The sequence below is a fragment of the Rhinichthys klamathensis genome, unplaced genomic scaffold (assembly GCF_029890125.1).
Source record: "Rhinichthys klamathensis goyatoka isolate OS25496 unplaced genomic scaffold, OSU_Roscu_1.1 h1tg000011l_1, whole genome shotgun sequence".
In the NCBI taxonomy this organism is placed as follows: Eukaryota; Metazoa; Chordata; class Actinopteri; order Cypriniformes; family Leuciscidae; genus Rhinichthys; species Rhinichthys klamathensis.
In genome coordinates, this window is record NW_026606564.1 from 7,927,804 (window position 1) to 7,940,192 (window position 12,389).

General features: G+C 38.3%; 1 protein-coding gene across 1 annotated transcript in view; it reads right to left on the reverse strand.

Moving 5' to 3' along the window:
* Positions 1-1,409: 1,409 nt before the first annotated feature.
* wnt9a (wingless-type MMTV integration site family, member 9A) overlaps positions 1,410-12,389 on the reverse strand; it is a 72,786-nt gene continuing 61,806 nt past the window's right edge. Inside the window, exons 2-4 of the mRNA XM_056264802.1 lie at positions 8,157-8,416; positions 6,959-7,221; positions 1,410-3,190 (exon numbers count right to left, since the gene is read on the reverse strand). Coding sequence (XP_056120777.1) covers positions 2,702-3,190; positions 6,959-7,221; positions 8,157-8,416 — 1,012 coding nt within the window. The 3' untranslated portion in view covers positions 1,410-2,701. The remainder of the gene's footprint in view (positions 3,191-6,958; positions 7,222-8,156; positions 8,417-12,389) is intronic.

Below are 12,389 nucleotides of genomic sequence, written 5' to 3' on the forward strand. Positions count from 1 at the left end.
TATAACTGTGGTTACAATTATTCATGAGTCCATACAATGCATTATAGGGTGCATACAAATTCATTTCAGATTTAAAAATGCTTTTATAATGCATTATACATAAAGGCTTTAAGTCAAGTGTTACCAAAAATGAATCCCTTCTCAGACAGAATTATTTCCTATGTCATCGTACACCCCTTGTTTTTCTATTTAATTTTTGCATCAAATTATTCTCTGAATTATTTGTATTACTATCAGTATGGAATATCAGCATTTTTGGCAGGCATATATATAAACATTTTTACTTTAGATTGTATGCAAATTTGCACAAGTAGATGTATCTTGTTTTATGGATGTTTCGATATTTTTACTGGGATACAAGACAAAATAATAATACAACGATTTGTTTTGTAGTGCTGTCATGTTTGACTTTTTCATATTTATGTGGATGTATATTTTTAGTTGAGCATTTGCTTATCTTCAATGTATCACCAAAACATTACTAGTTGAATCATCCACCATATGTTTTCGCAACATTTGTTCAAAAATTAACAAAAAGTATATTTGCTACTTTTAAAGATTTGACACAGATAAGATTTAAAATAAAAAACAGTGCTTTCCAGATGACACATACTTTCACAGAGATCATAGCGACATAGGTGTGCTTTCTGAGGATAATTTCGTAACAGCATAACATTTATTTACAAAGCACTGAACTTGGCACTTCATACAAAGTTTTGGGGAAAAACAGTTTGAGTTTGAATTTAATTGAACTTAAAACATCAAGTTAGACAGATCTAAACATCAGTATTCTGGAAACTTTTGTCCAAATGCATGTAAGCGGTATGCATGTGCCTCACTTTTGTCTGTATGCCACAGGATCATAACCATAGCTATTTACAACTTTAAAAAAAATAATAAATAAAAGATTTTCCAAGCTTCAGTGCGTGAATGGTGCCATTTTTTTTCTTTTTGTCGGTCTCTCACTCAGTAGTTCATTCACACTAAACTAAAAAAATAAAGAGCATATATAATTCATTTATATATTTTGTCATATCTTTGTTTCTATATAATTTATTTACACTAAGTGGATCTCAACAGAGTTTGGTGATCTGAATACAAAGTCATACATTGTCAAAATTCTGTGTTTTAAATTATTAAAAGTCTGATCAGAAACTTAGATCTTGTCATTAGGTCACACAGCGGTATTCTCCATCCCAGCTGTCATGTTAAATAATTTTCAAAAATATGGAACTTCAATGTTCTATTTTACAATATATGGACTTCTACATCCATATATTAAAAAATGTTGTGTTCAGCCTCTCAACAATTGTGAATAGATTCAATGTAACAGTCATTTTAGAAGAACCACTGATCGATTTACGAGCATGGGCATTTGAATCTAAAAACTGTCCACCATAATTTTCCAACATCAATATCTGCAAAATGCATTATCTCTGAGGTTAATTATTTCCCCCTAGAAATACATTGCAGAAAAGGGGAACTTTCTTTCTTTCCAACGCAGATTAGTGGCCCACATTTGCTGTCATGTTTATTCTCAACTTTTATTTGCTCCCTCCAGTTGTCTGTGAAACTGACAGAGCATTAAGTGACCATGAACCATAGCATATTTCATATTTAACTAGCATTGTCCTGAAAAGCACTGCTACAACGATTACAGCATTGAATCAGCAGCTTTAAATGAGGATGGACAGATCTGTCATCAAGCGGAAGCCTAAATCATGGAGACTAATGCTCATTGTGATATCTCCAGGATTTCTTTACCATCGAATGGTGCATAGTGGTTTCACTTGTTCCCTGAACAGTCATTTGTAGAGTTCATTTAAGGCAGAGTTAAATCTTAAATAGACTGGCAAAGACTTCCACTGTCAAGCAAAAGAAAAAAAAGTAAAAGCAAATCATTTTCATTCCTTGCAAGAACTATTCCTTGCGGTGTTCCACAAATTATATCCACAGAAAAACACAAATCAAAAGTATTGCTTTCCTAAGGGCCTTGTCAAAGAGAGAGATACAACACAAATGCAAGCACACAAACAATAAAACATTTGTGTGGTTAGTGGTTATTTAACATACTCAGATAAGTGGTGTATATAATAGAATTATAATGTAATTTTATCTATGTACATATGCATACACACTCTTGTGTGGGTGTAGAATACATGTGCATGTAGAATAAATCTGACACCATTTTGTCATTGCAAATTCCATCTCCAAATTAAATCATTTGGAATTAAGTCACATAGAAACACATACTCTTACACATACGGCTTGAGACATTTCAAGCTATTATTCAAATCATTGGATCAATAATTGTCTGTCCAAGACTGGACTTTACCGCTGATTGATATTTTGGCAGACAAATTACTCTGTGAAATGTTTAATTTAGTTCCAAAGTGTCGCTTAAAACTGTAGACCATTCCCTTAGGCTTGGTATATTACACAGCTTTCACACTGCTCCACATGGAAAACAGAAAAAATTATATAATAATAATAATAAAATAAAACGCCCTGCAAAACCTCTCAAAAAGTGCTTTCATCGTTTTTTTTAAACTAATTTGATGCCTTTGAGACCTTTCCCCAAACTAGGACAAGGGAATCCACCTAAACTTTTCACTTCTTCTTTCTTTTTGCCTTCCACTCATTCATTTCTCTCCACTGTTCCTAGACTGGTGAAAGATATTCTGCATGATTGTGATGGTTTTTACCCCTTACAGGTGTAAACCTCTTCTCTTTGTGTGCACTGTTTGCATTCAACATAGCAGCACCAGCGCACCTGGCACTGGCACGGTCTCGTCACCACTCGGCTCTGAGTGTTGTGCCCCCTGCCACAGCAGATGGCCTCGCAGTTCTTATCCTTGTAGCATTTGCGGGCCAAGGTGCCTGCTGAATATTTGCTAAGCCTGCAAAAATTCGGCGAGTCCTCAATGTGAAGAAGATCGGGGGTGCGGGGAATGAGGTCCGGTCGAGGGCCTGGAGGGGGCTGTTGCCCCTGGGATCGGGTCTGGGAGATCTCCCCCTCCCCAGTTGCCTCATTGGTGGAGCTGGCCACTTTGACTGAAGTCTCGTAACGCTGTTTGAGCTGCTTACCAATTTCATGAAAGGGTGCCAGCTGCCTCCAGCATGTTTGCACGGTACACGAACCTGAAACTCCGTGACACTTACAGGTGGTCTCCACCCCAGCCTTGATGACCTGTGCGGGACAAATGTTAAAAGAAGTTAGACGACGCACATCAAAGGTATTATAGTTTTACCAAACATCAACATGTATGTCTCCAATTATCTCAGCAGACACAGCACAGAGCTCAGCTGCGATACATGAAAGACACAGTAAGTGCAGTGTTTACCAAACCCTTATGTTACCCCTTATATTGAAAAATCTTTAAAGGTCAGTTAAACTGATGGGCAATGTTATTTACAAAACAAGTATTTCAAAAGCACATTGAGGCAATAACTTTGATGTTCCCACATAATTTGATTGCTGTAACCCTTTCCAAGACTGAAAAACAATATAATACAGGGCACCGAGGAGTAGGTATTATCCTCATTCTTACTTAATTGCCATAATTATGGCTTTATCAAAAGCAGCATCAGCTGTCATGGAATATCTGCGCTTTAAACAGTCAGTTATACAAGGATACACTTTTTTAAAAGAAGTTTGACCAAATCAATTCTTATTATGATAGCCATGGTAACTTTAAATTCAATCACAATATGCTAAGTGGAGTTTAAAAAAAAATGTTTTTAAGGAATTAAATAACCACTGATATGCAACAAAGTAGAGTTGTTGGGTTTCCATTAAGGAAATTCTATAGACATAATGATTTTTATAATGTATAAACTGTATATTCTATCCCATAATAATATCACAGACACCTTTCTGCATTTTTAGATTTTCAAATAATAATCACTTGATTATGTATTGATTATGAGTATGATTTATAAGCTGTTTTCCTCATGGGGAATAAAAAAGCCACACAAGGAGAATAAAAAAATTAAAAATGCCCCGCTTGCAATCATCTATATAAAAGCAGTGAATACCGACCAGCATCAAGGGGCTATATGATGCTTTTTAATGTTTTCCTTTTCCTTTAGTGTGTAATGTATCTGTGTGTGAATATAAGATCTGCAAATTTACAAAGTTCATAGTCTCCCACAAAGAGTGTATGCTATCTAACAGAGAACACTGCTCCAGACCGGCCTAAACCCCCTTGATCGAAGTCTAGATAGTACTTCTGCAAACATCTGTCACCATTATGTTTAGTTTAATTCAGTTCAAGGACTTTCAGTTTGCATTTCTTCAGTTCATGCCTTCCTTTGTTTGATTTCCTGCCTCTCTTTAGTTACTATGGTCAAGTCATTATTAGTTCCTTTGTTTCAGCTGTGTTCTATTTACCTTGTTTAGTTCGCTATATAGTTGTACCCCTATCTTCACTCTTTGTCTGGTCTCGATCACCTTTTTTTGAGTCCATAACTGAGAACTTTATTCATCTGTCTTCGTCTGTCTGCCTGCCTGCAAACACCTTATGACAACGTCTATTTCACAATGTTAAATATTAGCATAATGCCCACCCAAAGGCATACGTAAAGAAAGAAGACGAGGCTTCAGTGAATTGTAGTGTTGCTACCATGTTGTGGAGACGTGTTTTGATGCTGAAGCAAACACCTTTGACTGGCCTTGCAAAAGTGGATGAACTTACAAATCCATGGTTAAGATTTGTTGTTCCTTATCAATACAACCCAAAAGTTACAGAGCTGCAGCGTGTTTTCTCCCAGCTACCTGAACCTTGGAGAGTACAATGCCGGCTATATACACCTGGTAACACTTTACAATAAGGTTCATTAGTTAATGTATTAACTAACATGAACTAACAATGAGCAATACATTTGTTAAAGTATTTATTAATCTTTGTTAATGTTACTTAATAAAAATACAGCTGTTCATTGTTTGTTCATGTTAGTTCACAGTGCATTATCTAATGTTAACAAATACAACCTTTGATTTTAATAACGTATTAGTAAATGTTGAAATTAATATTAACAAAGATTAATAAATGCTGAAGAAGTATTGTTCATTCTTAGTTCATGTTAACTAAGGTTGTTAACTAATGAACCTTATTGTAAAGTGTTACCATACACCTAAATAAATTAGAAATATACACTACAGTAAAAAAAAATTAAAAACTGTATTTTATGTTGTCACTTGAGGACATACAATTTTTACTGTGAAGAAGACAAATTAAACCGTTATAACATCATATCTGAAAGGTAAGAGAGTTTCTAAATAAAAACTTACCACTGTGAAATGTTCTGGTTTTGATCAATCTGCTTCTATTCTATTATTAACTGTGTTTACAGTTACTTTAGAAGCCTTGGAAGCTGAAGTTCACGATTATGGTAAGGGACGTTACATTTCCAACACACGCTTGAGGTTTTTAATCTTTAATCAGGGTTTATTAAAACACGACATGAAATAAAATCCATGTACTTTCTTCTCTTATGTGAATATATCTGTTCGCAACAAGAAGTTATCGTGTTCACATCTGTCAACTGTCATTCTGACTGTCATCTGACAACTAGAGTTCCAATCAGGAGATGAACTTACAAAAAGAAGAAAGTACACAGATACTTTTTTAAATCTTGATTTCTCACAACTTTTGTGAGAAATCGGAGTCGGAGAAATTGAGTCGGAGTGAACTGTGGCACTAATAGAATCTTGCAAACTAATTTCAGTTTGTTTTTTTACCAAACCCTATCATATTCCCCCAGAACACTTGTAATATCTGACACGTGTAGTAGCAATTTATTCTGTGATACTTTTACATTTAAAAAAAATATATTGATGCTGATGAGCGCGAGCGGGACATTTCTTTTTTATTATTATTAGTTCTCCCTTGGTGGTCTGAAAAAGAAAGAAAAGCATACTGCAGGGTGAGTAAATGATGACCTATTTTTCATTTTAGAGTGAACTGTCCCTTAAATTTCATGTTATGCAGAGAGCATTACCAACCACAATGTTTGATCCATTCAACATTTCTGTAAGAAAGTGAACCTTACGATAAGCATAAAAAGGCGCTGTCTGGACAGTTTCTCTTGAACCAGTGGTAGACTTGTTCAACAAAAACTGCAAATCCACCACAAAGAAAGGAGAGGAAAATGTGTAACGTCAGCTTTAAAATGCAGGTGATGCCGAGGCTAGCACATTCCAAGTTTGTTCTCCATATGGGATTTGACCCCAAACCCCTTACACCTCCTTACATGTGCAGATGGACCAAAAATGCAGTGTTGTAAATCTCTTATCGCAGACAAAATGGCCCGAGGATGACTACTTCAGATGGACGAGCAAAGAGTCCTGAGCCTCTGCTGAGCGGTGCTGTAATTTATATTCATTCTAAAACTAAAACTAACAATATGAGACAATATGTTGGTGCCAGACCTGTAGTTTACTTTGGCTCTATGTTATGGGTCTTTTTCTGTACCTTCTTTTTTTTGTTTTTACTCTTACAATGTTACCTCGGCTCTTTCTCTTACCAAAAACAATGGAGGACTTGGACAAACTTAGTGCTCTTTAGACTGAAAGTGAAACCAAACCTTGATTAAAGGGCATTTATTATAAATTACTGAATTAAAAAGTACATTTAAGTGATTTAAAATGGGTCTTTTACAGACTATTTAAGAGACCGTAAAGAATGTGTGAAGCTTTTAACCACAACAAAGAAAGAAAGAACGCTAAGTGATACAATCAACTACAGTATATTGTGTGCAGATAACTCCAAGTTTCTCATGCATGTTTCTTTCACACAACATTTCTCACATTATTTATGATTCCCATTTTAAAGACAGTTTTGCTTGTGACGTTCAGGATCAGTACACCTGATCCAAAAAAAAAAAAAAATCACCCCCATAAACATAAACGTACTAACCGGACAAATACGTTCTAATTTATATCTTAGCAGCCTACCTTCATTCCTACATTGCTGTTGTGCATGTCTATCCGGGCGCGGAGGTCCTTGTTGGACCTCTTACCCAAGAAGTCTTTGACAAATTTGTTGCTGTACTTGAGGTTGTCTCCACAGCCACCCCACTGCCAAGCCTTGCGGTTCTCCAGGTCAGGAGCCTCATCACAGGTGCAGCGCTCCATGCGGCCAGCGCTGCAGGCTTTGGCCATGGCGTGGGTCAGGCCTGCTGAAGAGATGGCATAGAGGAATGCCGTCTCTTTGAAGCCTGCAAGGAACATGGGGATTATGAGGCAGCCAATAGTTCATTACTGACCTGCAATCCTGTGATTTGTCCTGTGATTTTATGTTGAATTTCACCCACAGGGAATGCTAGTAACAGCACCAAACTCACCTTGCTCTTACTTTTGTTCAGCAAGGAAGCATTAAATTAATCTAAAATGACAGTAAAGACAATTATGATGTTACAAATGATTTCTATTTCAAAATAAATATTTTTATTTAAACTTTCTGTATTGTGGGTACCACACTTTTTGGTGTCTTGAGTACAGTAAATCAGCTTATTAGAACGATCTCTTAAGGATCGTGTAACACTGAGACTGAAGTAATGGCTGCTGATGGAGCTTTGCCATCACAGTAAAACAAAAAAGGTCAATATTAAAATAAAAGTATTTACTTGCCAAAAGTTGAGATAACTTTTTTAAATTTTGTCAATTTAAATACATTGGAAAAGTCAACTGGATAAACGGTTAACTTAAAAGTGCCCCTATTATGCTTTTTTGGATATTACCTTTCATGTAAAAGATCTGCAAAATTTCAAAGATCGAAATGCACAATAAATGGAGTTATTGTTTGCTAAAAGAAAGAACCGATTCTGAACTGCCCGAAACAAGTTGTCAGAAATTCCGGTTTTACTTCCTGCACAAACCTACGTAGGTTTGTAACAAATTGCATAATGCCAGCCTATGGTCTCCATTGGCTCCCCACAAACAGAATCTACTCCCCACAAACAGAATCTACTCTGCTCTCAAACACTGTAGTTGTAGCTGAGGCATTTGTACTAAGGAAGCCTACAGAGCTGGTAATGGATGTTTCATAGACCAATCACAACAGACTGGGCTATCAGAGCCGAGTAGGCTCTCGGAAAGGAGGGGTTTATAGAGCCCACCAAATAAGTAATTGTATAGATCGCACACTACTTACCTCTCTTTAAAATGTGAGCCCTGTAGCGGCCCTCCAAGGTGCAGTTCCATCTCTCAAAGCGGAACTGGTACTGGCACTCTAAGGCACTCATGCTAATGGCCTCCATGAGAGTTTCAGCCACTCCAGGGTCCCGTCTGCACATTCTGCGCTGTTTTTTCTCCAGTTTGAGTCGATCACACAGCTTGTAGTGTGCCTTGCCGGCCCTTTCGTCTGGCTGTGAGGTCAGTGGCAGAATGGACAGGGGTTCATTACCTGTCAGCCTATAAGAGAGATCAATGAGACAAATATCATTACTGTTACTGGGAATTGTTAAAAGGAAATGATTTGTTGGTATGATGGCATATATATATATATATATATATATATATATATATATATATATATATATATATATGAATGTCAGAAGGGATGTGTCAGCCACTAGCCTTTACCATTTAGAAAAGGTTGTGTCCCAAACAAAGACAAAGTTAGTTAAAGGGATACTTCACCTCTGGAAAGATGAATGTGTATTTAAAATGGGTCATTTATGTAGAAGAAATGTGAAATTATTTTTGAATTTGGAGCTTTCTAGACTGAGAAAAGCCAGAAAATGTATTTTTGGCTTATGTGGATGAAAGACAACAACTCCCAGAATGCACTTGCTTTGCTGCCCTAGGAGGCCACGCCTACCGGTAACAGAGCGCAGTAGTTAAACAACAAGTCTAGGCTACTAGTGAGTCTCCGTGATGAGTCTGCCCGAAAATGTGTTTCGAGATCGCCCAAAATGTCCGGAATTCGGCTTTTGCGTTCTACAGTCGCTATTCATTATGTTTACTGTGGCGAGCAGGACGAGGCTAGGGCCACGGGAGAACGGCACGAGGCCGGTGGCGTGATTACCGATGAGCGACACCTGTGAGACGCACCGGTCTCGTATCTCTCACGGAGGAGCGGGAATTTTCTTAGCAATGTTAAAACGCACATCAACCGATCACTTGTTTAACGTTCATGTAAACACTACATTCAGATTCACCAATCGGAATTAATTCAGTTAGATTGAAACAAAAGCTGTGCATGTAAACAATGAATGGCGACTGCAGAAAACTAAAGCTGAATCCCGGACATCGACGGCCGGACATGTCCGGGAAAAAGAGGATGGTAACCCCTACTACTCAGCTTTCTCCACAGAACAAGAGCCTGCTAGCTTAGCTTCCAAAAAAAGATGGCTAACACTATGTGTACATTATGTGAGTGAGATCCCACCCTCTATGGGCAGGATGAAAACATGCGGAACAGCCCCTACTACTGACTGTAGTCTTTAGCCTCTGGTCAAAAAATCCTCCGATGACGCAAAATGACGTTTTTTGCGTCATCGGAAGATTTTTTCCAGACAAAAAATACATAAATCTCTCGTCTCAGGGGGATATGAGGGTGGAAAGCATGGTAATTCGAAAATACTACAGGTTTTCTACTAATACAAAGCCCTTTAATATATAAACAGTTGTGAGGTACAGTTTACAGTTACTGTGATATATGATACCGTTATTGTGATATAAATACACTCTACACATAGAACCAAGCTGTTTGTCTGGGCAATGCAAGTTCAAATCTTATTCAGATTATTTCCTGATCCTATTCTGCTCTCTGTTTTATAAAATTTCCTTCTTTTTTTTCTTTCTTTTCTCTGAAATTACAGCTGTTCTTAATGTTGGCCGTTAAGTGAACTGCAGCCAGCAACTTATTGCTCATGATCGCACTCATGCACACACTCCATAGTGACTCGAGCTAGCCTTGGATGACCAAATCAGTCACATAATGTACAAGACTGAACGTGATTCAAGGCCCCGATATACTCGCTGCGCAGTTTTTGTTCTCATTCTTCGCTTAGAATTAAAAAGAAGTTGGATATACCTTTGCAGCGATGTACTGTTAACGAACATTCTGACATCGTCCACGCTGCTGAGAGCGACGTTTAGATGAATATGTAAATATGTGCCACAAGCTTTCCTCTCGGTAACTAAATAAACACACACAACAAAAATGACAGTTAAGCCAACACATTCTCATCCCAAGGCGTCATCTAACTGACACTTTTGACCATGCGTCAACATGCCGACGCACATGGTACCCTTTAAGCGTCAATATGAGACGCTCATCCTCGGGCGTCATCTAACTGACGCTTTTGACCATACGTCTAAATCCGACGCACATGGCACCCTTTAGCGTCAGTTAGATGACGCTTCCGTTATGGGTAGGTTTAGGTCTGGGTTAGGGTTAGGGTTAGACCACTAGGAGGCGCGTTTCATATTGACGCTTAAGGGGTACCATGTGCGTCGGCATGTTGACGCATGGTCAAACATGGTCAAAAGCGTCAGTTAGATGACGCCTTGGGATGAGAACGGGTTGGTTAAGCAGTTAAGAAAGCATCTGATCATAGCGATTTACTTCCTGCACAAACCTACGTAGGTTTGTAACAAATTTGCATAATACCAGCCTATGGTCTCCATTGGCTGCCCACAAACAGAATCTACTTTGACCCGCTCTCAAACACTGTAGTTGTAGCTGAAGCCTGGAAGAGTTTGGTTTGTATTGTTGACATGACGAGAAGATTCTGTTTTCATGTGCTGCAAAAGCAAATCCATGGTGACTTGAATGAGCTGATAAAGCTGCACAGGTTGACCAGTAGGTTTATTAGTTTATAGTGGCCCCCTTTCGAGATAAAACTGATTTGAGTGGAATAACGTATAGTACTTGGGTCCAATACTGACAATAGTTGGACCCCTATGTTTGTATGTGTATGAATGGAAGTAAAAGGAGCTTAAAGTGTGACTGTGGCTTAAATGTGATACTATCAGTCCAGACAAATAAGAACTACTTTAGAGTTCCTGCTACATAACTGAATGAATGAAAGGACAAGCCCGGCTTCACCTCCAGGAAGGAAAAATTAAGGAGGGGTGCTTTGGGCACTTTTTTATGTGCGCCCTGTCAGCTCAATAGCATGAATGAATTCTGATGTGGTTAATGTTCTCAAATGTCTAATGCCCTATGGAAAACACCATTCTAGTTCAAAAGTTAATGTTTGTATGAACCTACAGTACACTGGGCTTCACTTTATCTACTGTCCAGCTCTGTGCATTTAGCAGCGGTTCTCAACTCTAGACCTGGGGACCCACAGCACTGCACATTTTGTATGTTTCCTTTGGGCCCTATCATACACCAGGTGCAATGCAGTGCCAGGCGCAAGTGTTTTTTGCTAGTATCCGCCCGACGCATTTATCCTTTTCACGTCCAGCGCCATGTTGTTTAAATAGCAAATGCATTTGCGCCCATAGGCGTGCTGGTCTGAAAACCCAGGTGTGTTCAGGCGTACTATTGGCGCTTTGCTATTTTGAGGCCACTGAAATCAATTTACCAACAAAAACCTGGTCTAAAGTCAATGGCGCAATATTTGTTTTGTTATTTAAAGAGCGCGTTAGTAATGTGCGCCCTATAGGCGGGTCCACAACATGCGTACACTCTGCTTATCACACACAGGGCACGTGCAGTAGCACACAAACATGCCAAACATTGAAAATAAAAGGGAATTGGAAATTACACTCTGATTGTTTTTTTTTTTGCACGTTATGCCCAAAACACACCCATTACTCATTAAAGGAGTAGTTCACTTTAAAATAAAAATTAGCCCATTATTTATTCACCCTCAAGCCATCCTAGGTGTATATGACATTCTTCTTTTAGACGAATACAATCGGAGTTATATTAAAAAATGTCCTGGCTCTTCCAAGCTTGATAATGGCAGTGGATTGCAACCAACAGATTGAAGCTCAAAAAAGTGCATCCATCTATCATAAACGAACTCCAAACGGCTCCTGTGGGTTAGTAAAGGCCTTCTGAAGCAAAGCCATGAGTTTGTGTAAGAAAAATATTAATATTTAACACGTTACAAAGTAAAATTCTAGCTTCCGGCCAACCACAGTCTACTTACGCCTTAAACGCAACTTGTGACGTCAGAAGTAGCGTAGTGCGTCATGGCATAGCGTAAATATCAGCAGTACATCGCATTAAGCCTAGTTCACACTACATGATTTTAAAACGTCGGGCTGAACTGTGCGGTTCACACTACATGACTTGCTCTCTGTGAAATCAGGAGTGTTCAAGTTGTTGAGCTACTAGTTCACACCACATGAAACAACGTGATTGATTCGCAACAGGAGGTAACGCACTACACGAGTTGACAACAACTCTGTCACCCAACGA